At 38.9% G+C, this 18,554-nt stretch overlaps 1 protein-coding gene across 1 annotated transcript in view; it reads right to left on the minus strand.

Moving 5' to 3' along the window:
• LOC113407381 (glycogen debranching enzyme-like) overlaps positions 1–18,554 on the minus strand; it is a 55,783-nt gene that overhangs the window by 19,523 nt on the left and 17,706 nt on the right. The window contains exons 12-23 of the mRNA XM_029912399.1: positions 17,507–17,694; positions 13,455–13,578; positions 12,662–12,825; positions 11,955–12,056; positions 11,514–11,669; positions 11,284–11,434; positions 9,441–9,565; positions 9,231–9,343; positions 8,935–9,069; positions 7,975–8,105; positions 6,055–6,191; positions 1,108–1,241 (exon numbers count right to left, since the gene is read on the minus strand). Of these exons, the coding sequence (XP_029768259.1) occupies positions 1,108–1,241; positions 6,055–6,191; positions 7,975–8,105; positions 8,935–9,069; positions 9,231–9,343; positions 9,441–9,565; positions 11,284–11,434; positions 11,514–11,669; positions 11,955–12,056; positions 12,662–12,825; positions 13,455–13,578; positions 17,507–17,694 (1,660 nt within the window). The remainder of the gene's footprint in view (positions 1–1,107; positions 1,242–6,054; positions 6,192–7,974; positions 8,106–8,934; positions 9,070–9,230; positions 9,344–9,440; positions 9,566–11,283; positions 11,435–11,513; positions 11,670–11,954; positions 12,057–12,661; positions 12,826–13,454; positions 13,579–17,506; positions 17,695–18,554) is intronic.

Raw genomic sequence — 18,554 nt, forward strand, 5'->3', positions numbered from 1 at the left:
ATCATTTTCAAAAGTGAGTTCCTAAGATTAAGTCATAAATTATTAATGCCAATGGGAGCTGCTGAGTTCATAGCACTTGAAAAATCAGGCCATTTATTTAGGTGCCTAAAGATAAATCTGAGCCCCTAATTTCAGGTACCCATTTTTTTTTTCTTCCAAATCCTGGCCTTTACTTTTCTGTTAATTTAAAAAAAAATATTTATATTGAAAGGAGACGATACAATATTCTGGTATTTTATTACCTAGTTGATCTTAAAGCAAAGAAAAATCTCAACTCTACACAAAGTATTTTAAAATTCAACTATATTTAAAAAGATGATACATTTAAATGATTTTTATTAATTTGTGCCTGGGTCTACATGCTTGACTAGTACAACATCAACAACAACCCCCCCCCCCCCGGAAAAATAACAAAACACCAATATCAGATATCAAAACTGTTCCAAGATGGAGAGGGTATCTGTTTTTACAGGAAATTAATGTTAGCCATGTTTAAAAACAGAAAAGAATAGAAACAAAACAAAACGAGAAAAGGGACAATTACAAAAAAAAAAAAAATGAAGAAAAGGTAGCCTTTCAAGACTGGAAGACGGACACTTGTTTAATGTCTCATTCCCTATTATTGCACTGCCAGCATTAGCTGCAAATCCAAGTCCTGGAGCAACAATAAATTACTGACCTTCTAGTCCAATGTTCATAATTTTCCCTTGGTGAAAACTATATGTACCTTCTAATCAGCTTTATGCTTTTCCATTGGCCAACATGAATATTTATTTTTGGCTTATCTTCTAGTACATCAGTACTATTATGCAGGCGGCCATACAGTTTAGGAATTGTGTTAGGCAGCTGAGATAGACCTAATAGAAGACACTGCATTTGTGCATTTAACATTTGCAATGGATTGAAAGATTAATAAGGAAAGCACCTTTTTTTGGATCCTAATCAGATTATTGCAGTTTCAAGGAAGAAAAAATTTTGGCCAGAAAACTTTTAGTGCCTTTTAAGTAAGCATATGTAAAGTGTTTAAATGACTATCCTGATGCACAAGTGATAATACAACACAATGTAAACATACACATACATTTCTTTCAACACTATTAGACATACCTAGACATCTGACTCCATGCCAGATCTAGAAGAGTTGTGTATGCACCCACTAATATGGCATCAAAGTAACATGGGATAAGGTAACGTGGAATCTGCTTTAGGTAGACGAACATGGCCTTCAACCATTTACCGACCTATTAGAATAATATTTTTGTAAGTTAACAACTCCTGAATGCAGCAAAGGCTACTTTCAGGGAATTAATACTATGGCAATCATGTTTTGCACTGGAAAACAAGTAGAATTCCTGTTACAGTTTGCTTACACTTTTTAGGCCCCTATTATGTTTTTTGTATTATAGGCAGGACTGGCAGCACCACCTATTCCAGTTGGCAGAAACTTCCCATTATAAATTCTGCTTTCAGTTGCTTGTAATTTTGCCGCACTTTAACCATTCACACTGAAGTTTTCCATGCCACACGTCTTCCTCAGAATGAAATTTTTTTTTGTATGTTTCAGCCAAATTGGTTCTGCTGTTTCAGAGAATGAGGCTAGGGAAAATTGTTGCTTTGTAATGTTTAAAAAAAATTATGGACACCTTTTATTTGAGACGCTTTAGAGACTGTGCTTTGGAGCAGGGACTTGAAATTTGGCAGGGAGTGGCCTTTCTGTCAGGGATGTGCCCTTTGCTGTTCCTGTGAAAAACTGCCCAAATTTGGCCAAGTTATAAGCCTTTGGGAAAAAAAAAAAATCTCAGTTTGCACATGCACACTAGAGACTAAGAATTTAGCACTGCATCCACAATAAAGCATGCTCAGGCCCCACACAGGTCCTAGTTCTGACCAAACTGCGCATTCACCAGCCCACAGAGCGACTGAGAATGTTCCACAGCAGGTTTAGAGAGGTCCACTTTCCTTGTAATTGCTGCTCTGGTTCAGGTCAGGGCACTAGAACCAAGAGAAGGGAGTGTTCTTAATGAAATCAGTTTAACTTCAGTATCCTGAAAGATTATGAAGCAAATAATCAACCAATTTGTAAACACCTAGAAGATAATAAGGTGATTAGTAAGTTAACATGGATTTGTCAAGAACAAATCATGTCATACCAACCCAATGACTTTCTTTGATAGAGTAACAAGCCATATAGATGGGGGGGGGGGGGAAGTGATGGATGTGGTATATCTTGACTTTAGTAAGGCTTTTGATATTGACCTACATGATCTGCTCATAAAGAAACGAGGAAAATATAACCTAGATGGAGCTACTATAAAGTGGGCACATAACTGGTTGGAAAACCATTCCCAGAGAGTAATCATCAGTGTTTCACAATGAAGCTGGAAAGGCATATCAAGTGGGGTCCTGCAGGATTTGTTCCTGGTTATGGTTCTTTTCAATATCTTCATCAACGATTTAGATAATGTCAGAGAGTACACTTATAAAGTTTGTGGATGATACCAACCTGGGAGGAATTGCAAGTGCTTTGGAAGATAGGATTAAAAATCAAAATGACCTGGACAAACTGAAGAAATGGTCTGAAGTAAACAGAATGAAATTCAATAAGGACTAATGCAAAGTACTCCACTTGGGAAGGAACAACCCATTGAACACATACACAGTGGGAATTTCCTAGGGAGTCATGAGTACCGTGGAAAGGGATCTGGAGGTCATAATGGATCACAAGCTAAATATGAGTCAACAGAATTACTGTTGCAAAAAAAAAAAAAAAAGTGATCATCATTCTGGGATGTATTAGCAGGAGTGTTGTAAGCCAAACACGAAAAGTAATTCTTCCACTCTACTTCATGCTGATAAGGCCTCAGCTGGAATAGTGTGTCCAGTTCTGGGCATCGCATTTCAGGAAAGATGTGGACAAATTGTAGAAAGTCCAGAGGAGAGCAACAAAAATGATTAAAGGTCTAGAAAATATGACCTATGAGGAAAGATTGAAAAAGTTGGGTTTAGTCTAGAGAAGAGAAGACTGATGGGAGATATAACAGGTTTCAAGTACATAAAAGGTTGTTACAAGGAAAAGGGTGAAAAATTGTTCTCATTAACCTCTGAGGGTAGGACAAGAAGAAATAGGCTGGACATCAGAAAAAACTTCCTAAATGTCCATGTAGTTAAACACAAATTGCCATGGGAGGTTGTGGAATCTCCGTCATTTGAGGTTTTTAAGAACAGAACAGGTCAGACAAACAAAGGTTAGGAATTGTCTAGTTATTACATAGTCCTGCCTTGAGTTCAGGGGACTGGACTAGATGACCTACTGAGGTCCCTTCCAGGCCTTCACTTCTATAATCCCCCTGCTGGTGCCCAGGCAGCATGGCAGAGGAAGAAGCTGACAATCAAATGCAGAGGGGACAAGAAACGAACTGGGGGAAGAGCCAAAGGGAGTAGATTGGGACAAGGAGCCTGGTAGAACTGGGACTGAAGACTGGGAGGGAGGAGAGAAACTGTGACCTAAGGGGGGGGGGGAAAGAAGAGGAGGGCTGATTGGGCAAGGACACCAATGAGAGCCAGTCAGGGAAATGGGGTTGGGGAGAGGAAACAGATTGGTGAATGAGCTGTGGGGGACGATCAAGGTCAGAGTAATGGGGAGACAAATCTGACAAGGAGCCAGGATTTGAGGAGAGAACTGGATTGACTGAGCAAAGAGACTGGGCCTAATTGGGTGAGACGCCTGGAATTGGGAGTCAGTGTGTGGGGGCAGAGGAGACACAGATTGGATGAAGGGCCGGGAATGTGGGGGAAATAGATTGGGATAAGAACCCTGAGGATTGGAGATTAGGATTGGGTAGGAAAAGAGACTAGGATTGGGACAGGGAAAGATTGGAGGGGATGGGGCGGAGGGGGGAGTCAATCTTGTAGTGGTGCAGAAGGGGCTGTCACCACAAGAGCATGCTCTTTTCTAGAGCCTGGACTGAACTCAAGATTCTTGGGGCTCATCATTCCTCTGCGGTCAGCAAGTATCTGTGAAACCCACTGGCAGAGTCTCTCTCTCACTCCCCCTCTAATGCTGGTCAATACAAAGGATGACAACCTACTACTGCTATTAGTTACTCCATGAGCTCAGGTGGCAGAGGTTTGTGAAGTAGATCTAAAGGTTCCAGCCTTATAGATAAAAAACACATTGGTATCAATATGATGCACATAATGGAATTTGTTTTTTCAGTTGGCTTTTATAAAACTTTCGATATTAGGCATAACAAACCCTATGTTAAAACAACATTAAGGTTACAAAATCAAGCACTCAAAAGTTATGCCAGAATTAAGGTTATGTGTATGCATTATGATAGTCTTCAATTATATGATCATGTACTACTTTTTCAGTGAAGTAAAGTGAAGGCTAGGATTATAACAGGGTTTAAAAGAGAACTAGATACATTCATGGAGTTTAATTCCTTAATGGCTATTAGCCAGGATGGGTAAGAAATGGTGTCCCTAGCCTGTGTTTGTCAGAGGGTGGAGATGGATGGCAGGAGAGAGATCACTTGATCATTACCTGTTAGGTTCACTCCCTCTGGGGCACCTGGCATTGGCCACTGTCGGTAGACAGGATACTGGGCTGGATGGATCTTTGGTCTGACCCAGTATGGCCATTCTTATGTTCAATTGGACTACTTACTCATTCGGTGCATAGGATGGATAGTGGTCAGTTAATGAGCAGCTATTCAATATTTTATTTTCTCCTCATTGTTGAGTGTGTTGCCCTATGCCTTATTTACTGCACACTATTCAACCTTGTTCTGAAAACAGAATTATTAATTTCCACTTGACCTTTTAATGATGCTCATCAATATGGTATCTGAGTATGTCACAAAATTATTTTCATAACACTCGTGTGAAATGAGGGGGATAGTATTATGAATTGAGTAACAGGGATTAAGGTAAAAATATCCACTAATTTTGGGCATCCAATGGTAGACACCTAGGATCTGATTTTTTCAGAGTACCTAGCATTATAACACTTTGAATATATAAAGCACAAGGGTCCAAAACAGACCCTAGGGTCTGAAGTCTGGAAACCAGAAAATGAGGCACACAATTGTAACCACTTAATTGGTTTTAAGTGACTTGACTAGCACCACATAGCAACTCTGTGGCAGAGATAGACTCCAATTCCTCTGGACAATATTCAACTGTCCTAACCATCCCTTTTCTTACTGCAATCCCCTGCCACATTCACTACAATCCTTTCAATTTCTTCAACAAATGAAGTAGGGATCCTACAGACAGCAGCCTCCTTTCACTTCACAAATTCGTTCACTGATTCATCCCCAAAGCAGGTCCCCTGTTAACCTTCATTCTGGCATTTCTTATCCGTTGAGTGATTGACTTTGCAATGTTCTTTTAACATAGTTTGTTTGTGTGAGATATTTATATATTTAGGCCCTGACTCTGCAGATATTTCCCTTTAAGCTTATGTTTAAATTTATTTTGAGGCAGAAGGGGTGGGGGGAACTTTCAGGCCTTCTTTATACAATAAAAAAGGAACAAACGTTTTCCACTCCCTCTTCGAAGATTTCCTTTAACTCGAATGGGAGAGACATATCAGTGCTCCATCTCCTCTGTGGTCTAAATGGCTACCTAAATGAAGATGCCTGCACCAGGAGTAGTTTTTAGATAAGTATGATTGATATCAGGGGTGGCCAAACCCTGGCTCGCGAACTGCACATGGCTCTTTTACTGTTAAAGTGCGGCTCGCAGAAACACTTCCCCATTCTCCACCTACCAGACTGGGGTGGGGTGGGAGGGAGCTCAGGACCTCTGCCTTGCAGCGGGATGGGGGGGGGGGGCCTTTTGCCCGGGGGGGGGGGGGGGGGGGTCTCGGGGCTTCAGCAGGAGCGGGGCTGAAGCCCCAAGCCCTGTAAGGTGTGCCCCGGCTCTTGAACTTCTGAAAATTGTCGTATGCGGCTCAGAGGGTCAGTAAGTTTGGTCACCCCGATCTATATGGTAACAGTTACCTATCAATAAGTGAAAGGAAAATCATCACTTAATAAATTTACTTACTTCTGCACAGGCTCCTGCACGTGAAATTAGACGGTCACTGACGTAGTCAATCATCCAATCCCCAGATCTCAAATTACCACAAAAAGGATGACCCAAATCATTTTTTGGTCTAATGTCTGCCATCACTGACATTAATCCTGAAAATCAAAACATACAGCACTCTGTATTACTGGTCACATGATTATCACAACCTGGAATTCCAGTTTCAAGGAGTAAATCCAACGTTGCAGGTCTGAAAAATTATGAACCAGAGCTGGACCAGCAATACATTTTTTAACCTGAGGTCATTTTTCTTCATATGTTCTAAAGGCTAGATGGAGCTTTAGGGCCCAATTCAGCAAAGCACTTAAGCATATGCTTAACTAACTTTAGGCATGTGCTGAAGTCCCACTGGAGTTCAAAATACTTAAGCATAGGCTTGAATATTTTTGAAGAACTAGGTTTATAAGCTGCTGTGCACTGCTTAGCAGAGACAGAGTGGGTGAGGTGATATCTTTTATTGGACCAAATTCTGTTGGTGAAAGAGACAAGCTTTCGAGCTACACAGAGCTTTTCTTCAGGTCTGAGAAAGGTACGCAGAGTATCACAGCTAAATACAAGATGGAACAGATTGTTTAGCATAAGTAGTTAACACAATTTTCTAAGGCAGTGTTGTGCAAACTGTGGGGCGCGCACCCCCAGGGAACATGGGGGGGGGGAGGGTGAGCAGAGATGCCAGACAGCTCATGCCAGCCCCACACGGCAGGGCCCAGACCAGCCCCCTGGGGGGACAGGGAGGGAGCGTCACCACCACACCAACTCATCTCAGGGGGCTACCCAGCCTGTGGGTTAGTGTGATGTGCCGATTTATGCTCCTGGCAGCCTCCACGCCCAACACTGGCTCTGTTCCCAGAGACCGTCACACGCACCTTCCTCCACCCTGAAAACCTAAGAGGAAGAAGGGGCAGGTATTGGCCCTGCCCTACTGGTGCAGCCTGGCTGTAAGATTCAAGCGGCCCACTGTTGAGAAAGCCTTGGCTGTGCAGTAATGGAGGGGGAGCACAGACAGATTCCGTTAACAGTGGTGGGCGGGGGTGGGGGGGGCGCAAACAGATTCCATTAATGATGGGCAAGGGAGCTTCTGGAAACATTTGTGCACCACTGTTCTAAAGGACCATTTAAGGTGAAGAGGCCAGTTAACACCCCTGAAGTCACAGGACAAAAAAAGAGGGGAGTTAGTGGGTTACAGATTGTTGTAATGAGACATAAATCCAGTTCTTTATTAAGAACATGAGTTTTAGTTATGGATTAAAGCTCCAAGGCCCGTTAGCAGAAACAGAACATTCTGAGACAGGAAATAGATTGGTAGGCTCCTTCAGCTGTGCGGTAGTGACTTGCAGCTCTAGTCTGATTGTACAATGAGAAGGAGCTATGGCTCAGTGGACCTACAGTAAGTTTGAGACAAAATACTGTGTAATCACAGAGCCCATGCTTCTTTATGGCTTAAAATCTAACTCAGATAATTATAAAATACATCACAATGGCATTCAGATGTTAAAATGACAGCTATTACTGACACTTCATGTAATAGGTAATATTTGTGGATTTTAGATAAGGTCGTTTCTGACTAGAGGTGTACTTCAACAGGTTTTAAAGTATTCCCAAAGGTCAGATTACCACAGTTTGACTGTAAATTAAATATTTAAACTCATCCTCCACCCCAATATTAAAAGATGTTTCTTGATTCAGTATCTTGCCTCCATTTGCTTGTTACTCTCTTTCAAGTACATACTGCATAGACCAAGCAGAAGCAACTTGGTCTTTTCTATTTGAAAAGCAAACATGCACAAAATCTAACACTATTTGACTTTTTAGATCTAGATTGAGATGATTCATTCTCCTCTTTTTCCTCCACCCAAGAAAGCACGCATGAATTTTTACCTTGCAAGCCTGCATACTTAAGGGGTGACCAGTTTGGTATGTTATAACATCCTCCACCATCCTCTTGTTCCTCAGCATCACACCGATACAGTACTTGATTCAAATCAGCCAAGGTTAATTTAGAAGCAATACTGGGAAAGGGAAAAAACCCAACATTGATAACTAACTATATAACGGACATCAATTTCATGAAGAATTGTGGTTTTGGTCTAGGCCAAGCTATTTTTAAAAAGGGATACTTACAGTTAGACTTCATGTTTAGGCTCCTGAAAACAGGGCCTGATTTTCAAGGGTGCCAAGCACCTTGCAGCTATCACTGACTTCAAAAATCTGGCCACTTATTTAGTAACCATAGCATGGATTTAAGAGTAACTATGGGCTCCTTTTAAAAAGAAAAACAAAACAAAACAAACCCCCCCTTTTTGTCCTTATTCTTTTACAAGATTTAAAATTAGCTTACTTCTTTCCACAATGCTAACTATACACTAGAGCTCTTTTTATCATTGCAAATAAGTACAGAAAACACTAAGTAAATGATCACAGATTTCAATATTATTCAACTAAAAATGATAAAATCTTTTCTCCACAAAAGCATAATGTAGTATCCACTGGTTTTTGGATTGCTATGGGAGTTTCTTTTAAGAAAGCCACTTAGATGGAATTGGTAACCTACGTAGCATGTTGACAAAGTCATCTGAACACCTTGCTGCAGGATGTAAAATTTCCTGGTATAAAATCTACTGCCAGCAGCAAACACACAGAACTACTCATGTGAAAGAGGAGGACTTTTTAAAGTCCGAACCACTACTTTCTGTATAGAGCAGTAAGATGGCTAAACAGTTGTTCATACATTAACCAAAACAGACTTTGGCAAAGAATTGTCACTCATTAGCATTTGCAGGCTGATCTCTGCCTCTAATCCAGCTCTCTACTATATGTACTCTAACAAGGCATACTTACGAAGAAAAAAGATTTTTTAATATAGGTGCTGAACGATCATCGGGAAGACTTCCAGATTTAAAATGAGGACTGAACTGGATCAGGTGATTACGGAGTACACCGACAGCCTCTTGTGCCTTTGGGTCGAGACTAACTCTGTAAATATCAATACACAAATTGTACAAGTTAGCACCTCCAACCACTATTTTTTGAAGTAACAGAATTAACAGACTGAAAAAAAACCACCCCTCCAGTGTATTTAATTTAGTGCAGCCAATTGACACACATTTAGTAAGTTGATAATCATCATCATATACCTGAATATTATCACACTTCCTGGTGTTAAGTTTTCAAATTCTATTTCTTGAACAAATTCATTGGGACCTTTTATGGCAGTTCCAGCTTGCTTTACAATTTTACTTTCTCGGATCTTAGAAAAGAATAAATAGTTGAAACTATAATGAATTCAGTTTTCCTTCTCTGAAAAATTGTTGCATCTACTGGTATAGAGAAAAGATTGTAGTTACCTGGATGTGTTCTCTGATTTCTACTGTGTAATTAGGTAATCCGTTGATAAAATGCTCATCTTTTTTATAAGGACTAACATTTCTCTCAATAGTTCTAGCCTCAAGCACCACCTCTTCAATTTTGCCTATAAACAGTTAAATCACATATCATAACTCTTAAAATACATACACTCAAACAAAACTATTGATAGTGAATATTATATAAATAAATAAATAAATAAATAAATAAAGGCAGGCATTCTTGGTTTTAAAATAAGTTTAAATCTTGCTTGAAACACAAACTAGATTTGAGTTTAGCTATAGAAAATGCATGTCTCAATTGCACAGTTAAATTACTAAATACATTTGACAGATCTAAAGATAGATAAATATATAAAATTCCCTATCTACTCTGTACATTACAGTGACTCAATCTTGATTGATTAAACATGTTCACTATACACTTATTGGCCATAATGTAATCTAAGATAGAACTTTCCTAACTCACAATGAGTTATGGGGATATCAGTCATGAAATTACAAATAAGGGCTTGACCCTGCAGCATTAAACCCAACAGGTGACTTGCTAGATGTGACTATCTATTTGGGGGTTCTGAATTGGGCAAAGCTCTGCACCACTTCCCAAACAGCAGTCACAGATCTTATTTTAAACAGAAGACATCAGTTTTTAAGTAGACAGAGCAACCACACAGACATTCAAGACCTTATTTGCTCTATTCATTCATGATCTAAAAACTAAGCCTTCAATGCTGCAACCACTTACGCATGTGCTTAACTTTAAGCATTTTAGCAGTTCCATTGACTTCAGTGGAACTACCATGTGAGAAAAGTCAAGCAAGTGAAGAAATGTTTGCAGATTTGGGTCCTTACTAAAGGTTAATACGAAAAATTGCAATGTCTCCTTCAGAAATGTTACACCAGGTCAGATCAAATATCCACTTCAATGCAGAATGCTCAATTATCTAATGTTGTCTACGGTAAGTCTTATGGACCTGGAAAAATACATATCTACAATTTATTGTGCCAGTTCTTACTCACTTGGATGCTTCTTTTTAAACTACCACTTTCAACCAACTTAAACCCACACATCGAAAATTCTTTACCTATAACTACTAGTAACACTTAAGAATACTGTAAAATGAGATATTAAGATTGCTGTATGCAGACAAAAAAGAAAAAAAGACTTTTCATATAGTCAGTCCCAGTGGTTTTCTGCTAGAGTTAATTAGTTTTCCCTGTTTGTTTGGCTCATTCGCAAAGAGCAAGAAAGGAAATGAAACCACAACATTTCCGTGGGGATATTGAGGCAGATGATGTATCTTTTTTAAAGTCAAAAGTGATTTCTTCAAGTTGGTGTCCCTTTAGCTATTTGTGATGCATAGATATTAAAGCATATAAAGGTATCTAATGTTGCGTACTAATCACATAACTTTCAACAACTAGACTCATCCTGACAAGTATGGAGTCTGTCAATCACTCAGGCCTGGTCTACACTAACACCCCAATTCAATCTATGGTACGCAACTTCAGCTACGTGAATAACGTAGCTGAAGTCGACATACCTTAGTTCGAATTTACCGCGGTTCAGACGCAGTCCACACGCGGCAGGCAGGCTCCCCCGTCGACTCCGCGGTACTCCTCTCGCTGAGGTGGAGTACCGCAGTCGACGGCGAGCACTTCCTGGTTCGAATTATCGCGTCCAGACCAGACGCGATAAATCGAACCCGGAAGTTCGATTGCCAGCCGTCGAACTACTGCGGTAGTGTAGACCTGGCCTCAGAGTTTCAGCTTTAAACTTAAATTTCCTTGATATTGTCAACTCTTCAAAAACAGGTTTGAATACCTGGGATGCACATTTGAGGCACTTCTTTGCTGTAGGAGGAGGTTTTAGGATCTCTGAAAGCAGTACGAGACACAGCCACAACAGATTGGTGTGTGTTAGGACAATGCCTAGTCACTGCTACTATATCTTCATCAACTTGATCCACAAACACCTACAAAATACATAAATTAACACATTCTTATTCTGAAAATAAATTTAAATGAGTGAAACATTTTACTTCAATTTCTTGCCTGAATGAAGCCTTTGGCTCCCAGCTCTTGGTGCAGCCTGTTCATGGCCAGCCTTCCTGCTATAATTCCAGTTTGGAAATTAACTTCACCAGGAGTAGAGGGTGTTGCTGCTGGATTCCATTTGGCATAAAACCTCTCTTCAGAGACTACAGAAATCTGCAAATAAATTAAACTTTAGCCATACATCAACTATTCTGAAAAATAATTGGAAATGCCATATTTTACTTACACACACACACACACACACACACACACACACTATTACAAATTCATTTTTCACTGATATAGTGAAATAGCTAATAAGCTATCTACTTGAAATTTTAAATGAGTAAGTCACCCAAGTTATTGTATATACTTTAATATGTGTGTTCCAGTATTATAGTAGTGATTCACTTAAAAAAAAAATTAGTCCAGTTGAAGTTTTAAAGAGGAGAGACAGACCTGGTGTGGTACTAGCTCATCATAGCCTTTGGTGCTTCCTGTAGCACAGCATGCCATGGACACAATCATTGAGCTGGGAAGAGCATCATACGCCGATCGGTGCTATTGATAAGAATAAAAACAGTAAAATGAACCTAGTCTATCATCTTCTTATTTCCTTCCAAACACATAGATACAGCACATAGAAAACCCAGTTTTACAGAAGAACTCATTGTTTATCGATATGCTTATCACACTGTAATCACAGATTAAAACTTCTACAGGCTTTTATTTAAAACAAACAAGCAAATAAAATCATCACGAGGCTTAAAAGAGCAGAGCTCCTAACAATGTCATCCCAACCCCCAGCAATCTTCCTCTGATCCTCCCACTATTACCCATTCTAGCCTTCCCAGGATAAGTTTGAGAGAACAGGTGAACAGGCAAACATTATTAGGTTCATAATAGGTGGACATGCAAGAGTCAAAACAGGATATATTTAGTAGCTTTTATGCTTCTCTCCCAAAAGGGACAGAAGGTTGAAAGGCAGTGGGAACTACTGTACAATTCCACTTATTTCATGCAACCTTTTAACTACAGTCATGTCTTTCCAAAACACCATTCAACAGTAATTTCATTTTACATAACCCTTATGAATTGGCATGACTGAATCACAGTACAAAAAACATGTATTTAACATGAAAATCTAACATAACTTAAGTGCTCACCTGAATAGGACATTCATTATCATGTGTAACATCCATGAACAGTGCATGTGCAATAGCTGGCATTAAAGGTCTCAAACGCGGCTGAACAAAAGACCCAACTGGTTCTCCTCCAAAGCGGTAAACTAATCTTCCCTCTTCATGACTGTTATATGCACTCATTGCCTCTACAGAACAAAACTTGCATGAGTGTTTACAGGAGAATTACTACCATAACTAAAGGATATCCAATAAAGATATTATAATAAATGGTTTTACATTTGGCATGTTAAATAATCAAAGATATTAATGAATAATATGAATAGAACATTAAACTTTAATTATAGGCAGTGTGTCCATAATTTGAGGGCATCCACTATGTAGTTTATCATCGTGTGTTAGGGTTGAAGAGGGAAATTTTTTTAAAAAAGTTAGGATCCCCTTTCCAAGGTCCACCAGGCTTCAGAGGAGGTGATCAACTAATTAAAAAAACAAAAAAACAAACCACCCCACCAATCAGCAGGAAGTATGGGAAAGCTATGCCACAAATATTCCTACCTTTCCCGATTGAGATATATATTACAATTCCTTTTAGGCCTCTTACACTTGGGATGCATCTCTCAGTTTATGATGCAATAACATACTTAAATAGATATATATAAAACAAACCATAATATTAAATGCATCTTTGAGCACTTGTTAAATACATGAAATATGATAAATTGTGCACGTCCAATACATGACATTTTCTTCATAAATGGCATACCATACATGCAGTGTCAGAGGTGATGGGGAACCACACACATAGCAAGCCTACCTCTTATTAAGGAGCTAAGGCCCAATCTAGTCACAAAGATATTGTCCAACTCCTCACTTCCTGTGAACAGCTCAGCCACTACATACAAATCAGCACGCAGTTTTCTAGCTGTGTCCAGCATGTACTGCAAAAAGCACAGCCAAGGAAGCCACAGAAAAGGAAAAGGCAGAACAGAAAAAAAGAAAGGATACAAGGCTAGGCATGGATTGGGCAGCAGGGAAATGCCATGCAGCAGAGACAAAATGGAAAGCCAAAATAGGAAGAAACCAAACAAGTTCAATTGTACAAGTTAACAAATTGAAAAAGCCGAATCAGGAATAGAAGGATACAACAGATGGAGGAGTTAAAAGAAAAAGGAAGAAGGAAAGATGTTTGAATTTGCAAAGGACAAACACAAGAAGAATAAAAAACAAACCAATGTTAGTTTCACATTAAAAACTTTGAACCATATATAGCAATCCTATATGGCTTTCAAGTGTCTATTGTACCTCTAATAAGACTGGTAATTCCCAGGCGGTTGACAAAGACATTGTCAATGTGCTCACTGCCCGTGAAGAGTTCAGCTATCACATAAAGATTAGGTCTGACTGACCTGGCTGCTGCTAGCATCTCCTATAGATCACAATAAACTTTTTAATTATCTTCATCAAAAACCCCTTGAAACCTAGGCATATACCATAATATATTAATATGCATGCTAACCATACATAGTTGAGTTCTTAAACAATTTTGTTCAAGAAAACAAAAATATACTGAATTCAATAAATATACAGTATTTATTGCAAAAAAGCTAGACCCCCATGGTGTGCTTGTGAACATTTACAAGATCTGATATGGTTTTGATAAAGATTTGGAAAGCCTCCTGAATAATTTGAAAACTCTCACAGGATTTTTAGTCAAACTATTTCAAACTTTAGGGTTTTTTTGCTTGTTTTTGTCAATACCTTTTAAACTCAATTGCATGAACAAACATTTGGGAGGAAAGATCTCTGTTTAAGATACAACACCAATACTTAAATTAAGGGTGAGAAAGTTCCCATTCTAGTCCTCTGCACCTTCAAGGACCAAAAGCAGAGAAAATGAGACTTCATATTTCTAAGGCCCAGTCTATAGCTAGAAACTGTACTGATTTAATTTAAATAATTTCTAAACTGATTTAAATCTGTGCAACACCTGTCTGTGGACATTCTGAAATCAGTTTAAGAGGACCTCATATTAGTTTAGCTTAATTTAATAAGCAACTGCATTAACATCTAAGCATGTCACACAAAGGGGTTGCATCCACTTAACTAAATTGATTTAGAAACTAATTTTGTTATATTGGTGCAGCTGTTTGTGTAGAAGAGTCCTAAGGTAAAAAAAGAAAAAAAAACCAACAAGCAGAACCCTTAAAAATAACCCTTTCAAACTATATTGTTGTAGGTTATACTTTACCAATTGTGAAAGGCTACGATGAAACACAGTTTAGGTCGGCAACAAGAGTTTACATTATAGGAAACACTAGCATTTTCAATAATATAGTAACTATGAAAAGTTGCTGAAAACCAATTCATGGTCATTTGCACCCACTGTTGCTGGTGATGTTGCTGAAAAATGACATTTGTGATACTCGGTACTGACTTGATATATCCATGTCTACTCTGGAGAAATGTGCAAAAAAAAAAATTCTCATCAGTTCTACTGCCATTTCAGCTAAACCAGAGGTAGGCCTGGTCTATGCTAGAAAATTAGTTCAATGTAACTACGTTGCTCAGGGGTATGAAAAATTCACATTCCTGAGCGGTGCTGATAAGTCAACCTAAAATCCGGACTAGATAGCACTAGGTTGACGAAAGACTTCTTCTGTTGACCTAGCTACTGCCTCTTGGAGGTGGATTAACTACACTGATGGGAGAACCCCTCCAGTTGGTGTAAGCAGAATCTACAGAGAAGTGTTACAGTGTGCCATTGTAGTATTTTAAGAGTAGACATACCCTTATACAAGAGTCTCATGGCTATGCCTTCTTTTATGAGTTCAGTTAAACCTGCTGAAAAGCAGGTCTAATTCAAATGGTGTAACAGCACGTCTAGCTGTAGGAGGCTTGTCTGCACTATGGCTCCCAGGGGGGTGAGAACTGGTTTAACTGAATCAATATTTTGTTTCCCCAAATGCAGAAAAGACTTATAGATCTGCAATTAGTTTCAATCCTGCTTTGATACAGTCATCAGAAAAATAACTATTGTGAAAATATTCATTAACTAGACTTTAATTGGAAAAAAAATGCATCTGGGAGAACTCGTTGGATAGTCACTCACACTATGCTTGATCAGACACAGCTTTGAAAAAAAAATACTTTCCATAGTAATCTAAAACAAAATAATTAGATTCAAGTGTCAAAATATTAATTCACTGTGACGTTGTGCAGTCTATATGGTTTTATAAAAACATGATAAGTGAATATAATGTAACTGGAATATGCTTCATGCAAAAGGTCTCTTGTAAGGTATCGTTACAAAGCTTATAATATACTGAGTGTGATCACCCTATTTGTATAAATGTACCACTCTTGTATATAAAACTAGAAATATAATATATAACTGAGGGCCTATTGTAATTATGCAAAGTGTGGGCTATTAATGGTGGTTTGGAATCTTGACTCCCATTAACCAGGACCATTGTCTGCAGATGGCTGTTTTACGTTTGAGTCTTCCTGTATAGGTGTGTGCTGGCAAGTGGGTAATGAAGTCTTGCAGTGACATGTGATGTCACCTGAACTGGAATCCATCTTTAACCTGGTGCTTTTCCAGTGAGGGGGGGGTGGAAACCCAGAGGGACAAAGGGTTCCCGCCTTATGCAAAAGATATATAAAGGGGTGGGAACAGAACAAAGTGAAGAGAAGAGCCATCATGAAGAATCCCCTAGCTACCACCTAAGCTGGAACAAGAGCTGTACCAGGGGAAAGAATTGTGCCCAGGCCTGGAAGGTGTCCAGTCTGAGGAAAAAATTTACTGAAGCATCTCTAAGGGTGAGATTATCTGTATTTAGTTTGATTAGACATAGATTTTCGCATTTTATTTTATTTTGCTTGGTAACTTACTTTGTTCTGTCTGTTACTACTTGGAACCACTTAAATCCTACTTTCTGTATTTAATAAAATCACTTTTTACTTAGTAATTAACTCAGTGTGTATTAATACCTGAGGGAGCAAACAACTGTGCATATCTCTCTATCAGTGTTATAGAGGGCGAACAATTTATGAGTTTACTCTGCATAAGCTTTATACAGGGTAAAACGGATTTATTTGGGTTTAGACCCCATTGGGAGTTGGGCATCTGAGTGCTATAGACAAGCACACTTCTGTGAGCTGTTTTCAGGTAAACCTGCAGCTTTGGGGCAGGTAATTCAGATCCTGGGTCTGTGTTGGAGCAGACGGGAGTGTCTGGCTCAGCAAGACAGGGTGCTGGAGTCCTGAGCTGGCAGGGAAAACAGGAATAGAAGTAGTCCTGGCTCATCGGTTGACAGCTCCCAAGGGGGGGGGTTCTGTGATCCAACCCGTCACATTCACAAAGGACAATACCAGTTACAATAAGTTAAATAGGAGTAGCCTATATTGTTTAAGAGTGATTTTGTCTTGAGGAGAGAAGGCACTCATCAGAAAGTAGAAAAAAATAGATAACCTTCAAGGAATTTCATACCACACCTAAAACAATATTCTCTGACATAAAGCTCTGTGACAGGAGATACAGAGGGTATGGCTCTAAAACACTTGAATCCAGCTAGCACACGTAACAACAACAGTGAAGACAATACAAGCATAGGCTTCAGCACAGGTAGTTCAAGCCTGGCATGGACCCTAGATATGCACTCAGCTCACTAGCCTGTTGTGAAGCCTGTGCTGGCTTTCATTACTATCGTTATCTGCATTACCTGGATTCAAGCTAGCTTGGATAGGCTAATGCATGAGCAATTTTTGCTATGCGGACATACACAGGCTTCCATCACAAACAGCACTGTGAATCTTATTTCACAGACAAAAACAACTTTATGATAAAAATGCCTAGTCTTTCCACACCTCAGCTACATGAAGAGGGGTTGAGTGACAGTTGTCAAGACGTACTCCATGGAAATATTTGGCAGTAATTTCAGTGTATTTTTTCATATGTGCCCACAGATAAGGGCAGTCTTCTGGTTTATTTCCATAGCGCAGTTTGGCACTGTCTCCCCAGCAAATAAGTTCTCTTCTTAGGTAAACATTTGAACCTATAAAGAAAAGATTCATTTAGCTACAATACACCACTGGTACCACGTGCATACGACACATTGAGTTTATGGCTAGAGAAGTAAAAAAAATTAATATTAAAACAAGATTCCTAACTATACCATATCAACTCCCAAATTATGTACTGTACAGTAAATTACAGCTCCCCATATCAGATTATATTAAAGGTGCATTTAAGATCTCTGATATTTATATAGTTCTATAAACAAACCAATTTGTATTTTAAATCTCAAATAAGGTACAACAATGGTACATTAAATGGAATAAAAGAAAACGGTGTACTGGGCATTAAAATTAATAGCACTTCAAACTCCATGAAAGGTCTCCCTTTCTCTACAATCTTTTCCATATTTTCAGTTATCTATAAAACAATAATTCAAATACTGACAGCAAATATTGACAGTGAACAGGTTCATACTGGCATCTCTGTGTGTAATATAAACAGCCTCAATTTTAAAATTTAATCTATTTTAGCAGCAGTTTCTATTCCTATTAATCTAGGGTTACATTTTGAAAAAGCATCTATGTCACTGAGATGACTTTGAAAATTGTACTCCTAATCTGTTTCATTTATTCACTTATTGCAGTCTTTTAGATGTGATCAGTATAAATTTTAAAATCACAATGTATCTGTAAATGATGCTCCACTCCAACGCAAAACATGAGATTTTCTACTATTTTAACAAGGCACAGCCCTGAAGATTTAATTACCAGTATTTTGTCAGAGTCAGACAAGGAAAAAGGGGTTTATGATCTACTGAAGACATCCAAGAAGGCTACAGAAGCTACTTTGGTATTCAGTATTGGCTGTCAAGTCAGTTGGGTAATTGCTTACAATCAT

This window comes from Terrapene carolina, unplaced genomic scaffold (genome assembly GCF_002925995.2).
Source record: "Terrapene carolina triunguis isolate 2854851 unplaced genomic scaffold, T_m_triunguis-2.0 Scaffold211, whole genome shotgun sequence".
NCBI classification, from domain to species: Eukaryota; Metazoa; Chordata; order Testudines; family Emydidae; genus Terrapene; species Terrapene triunguis.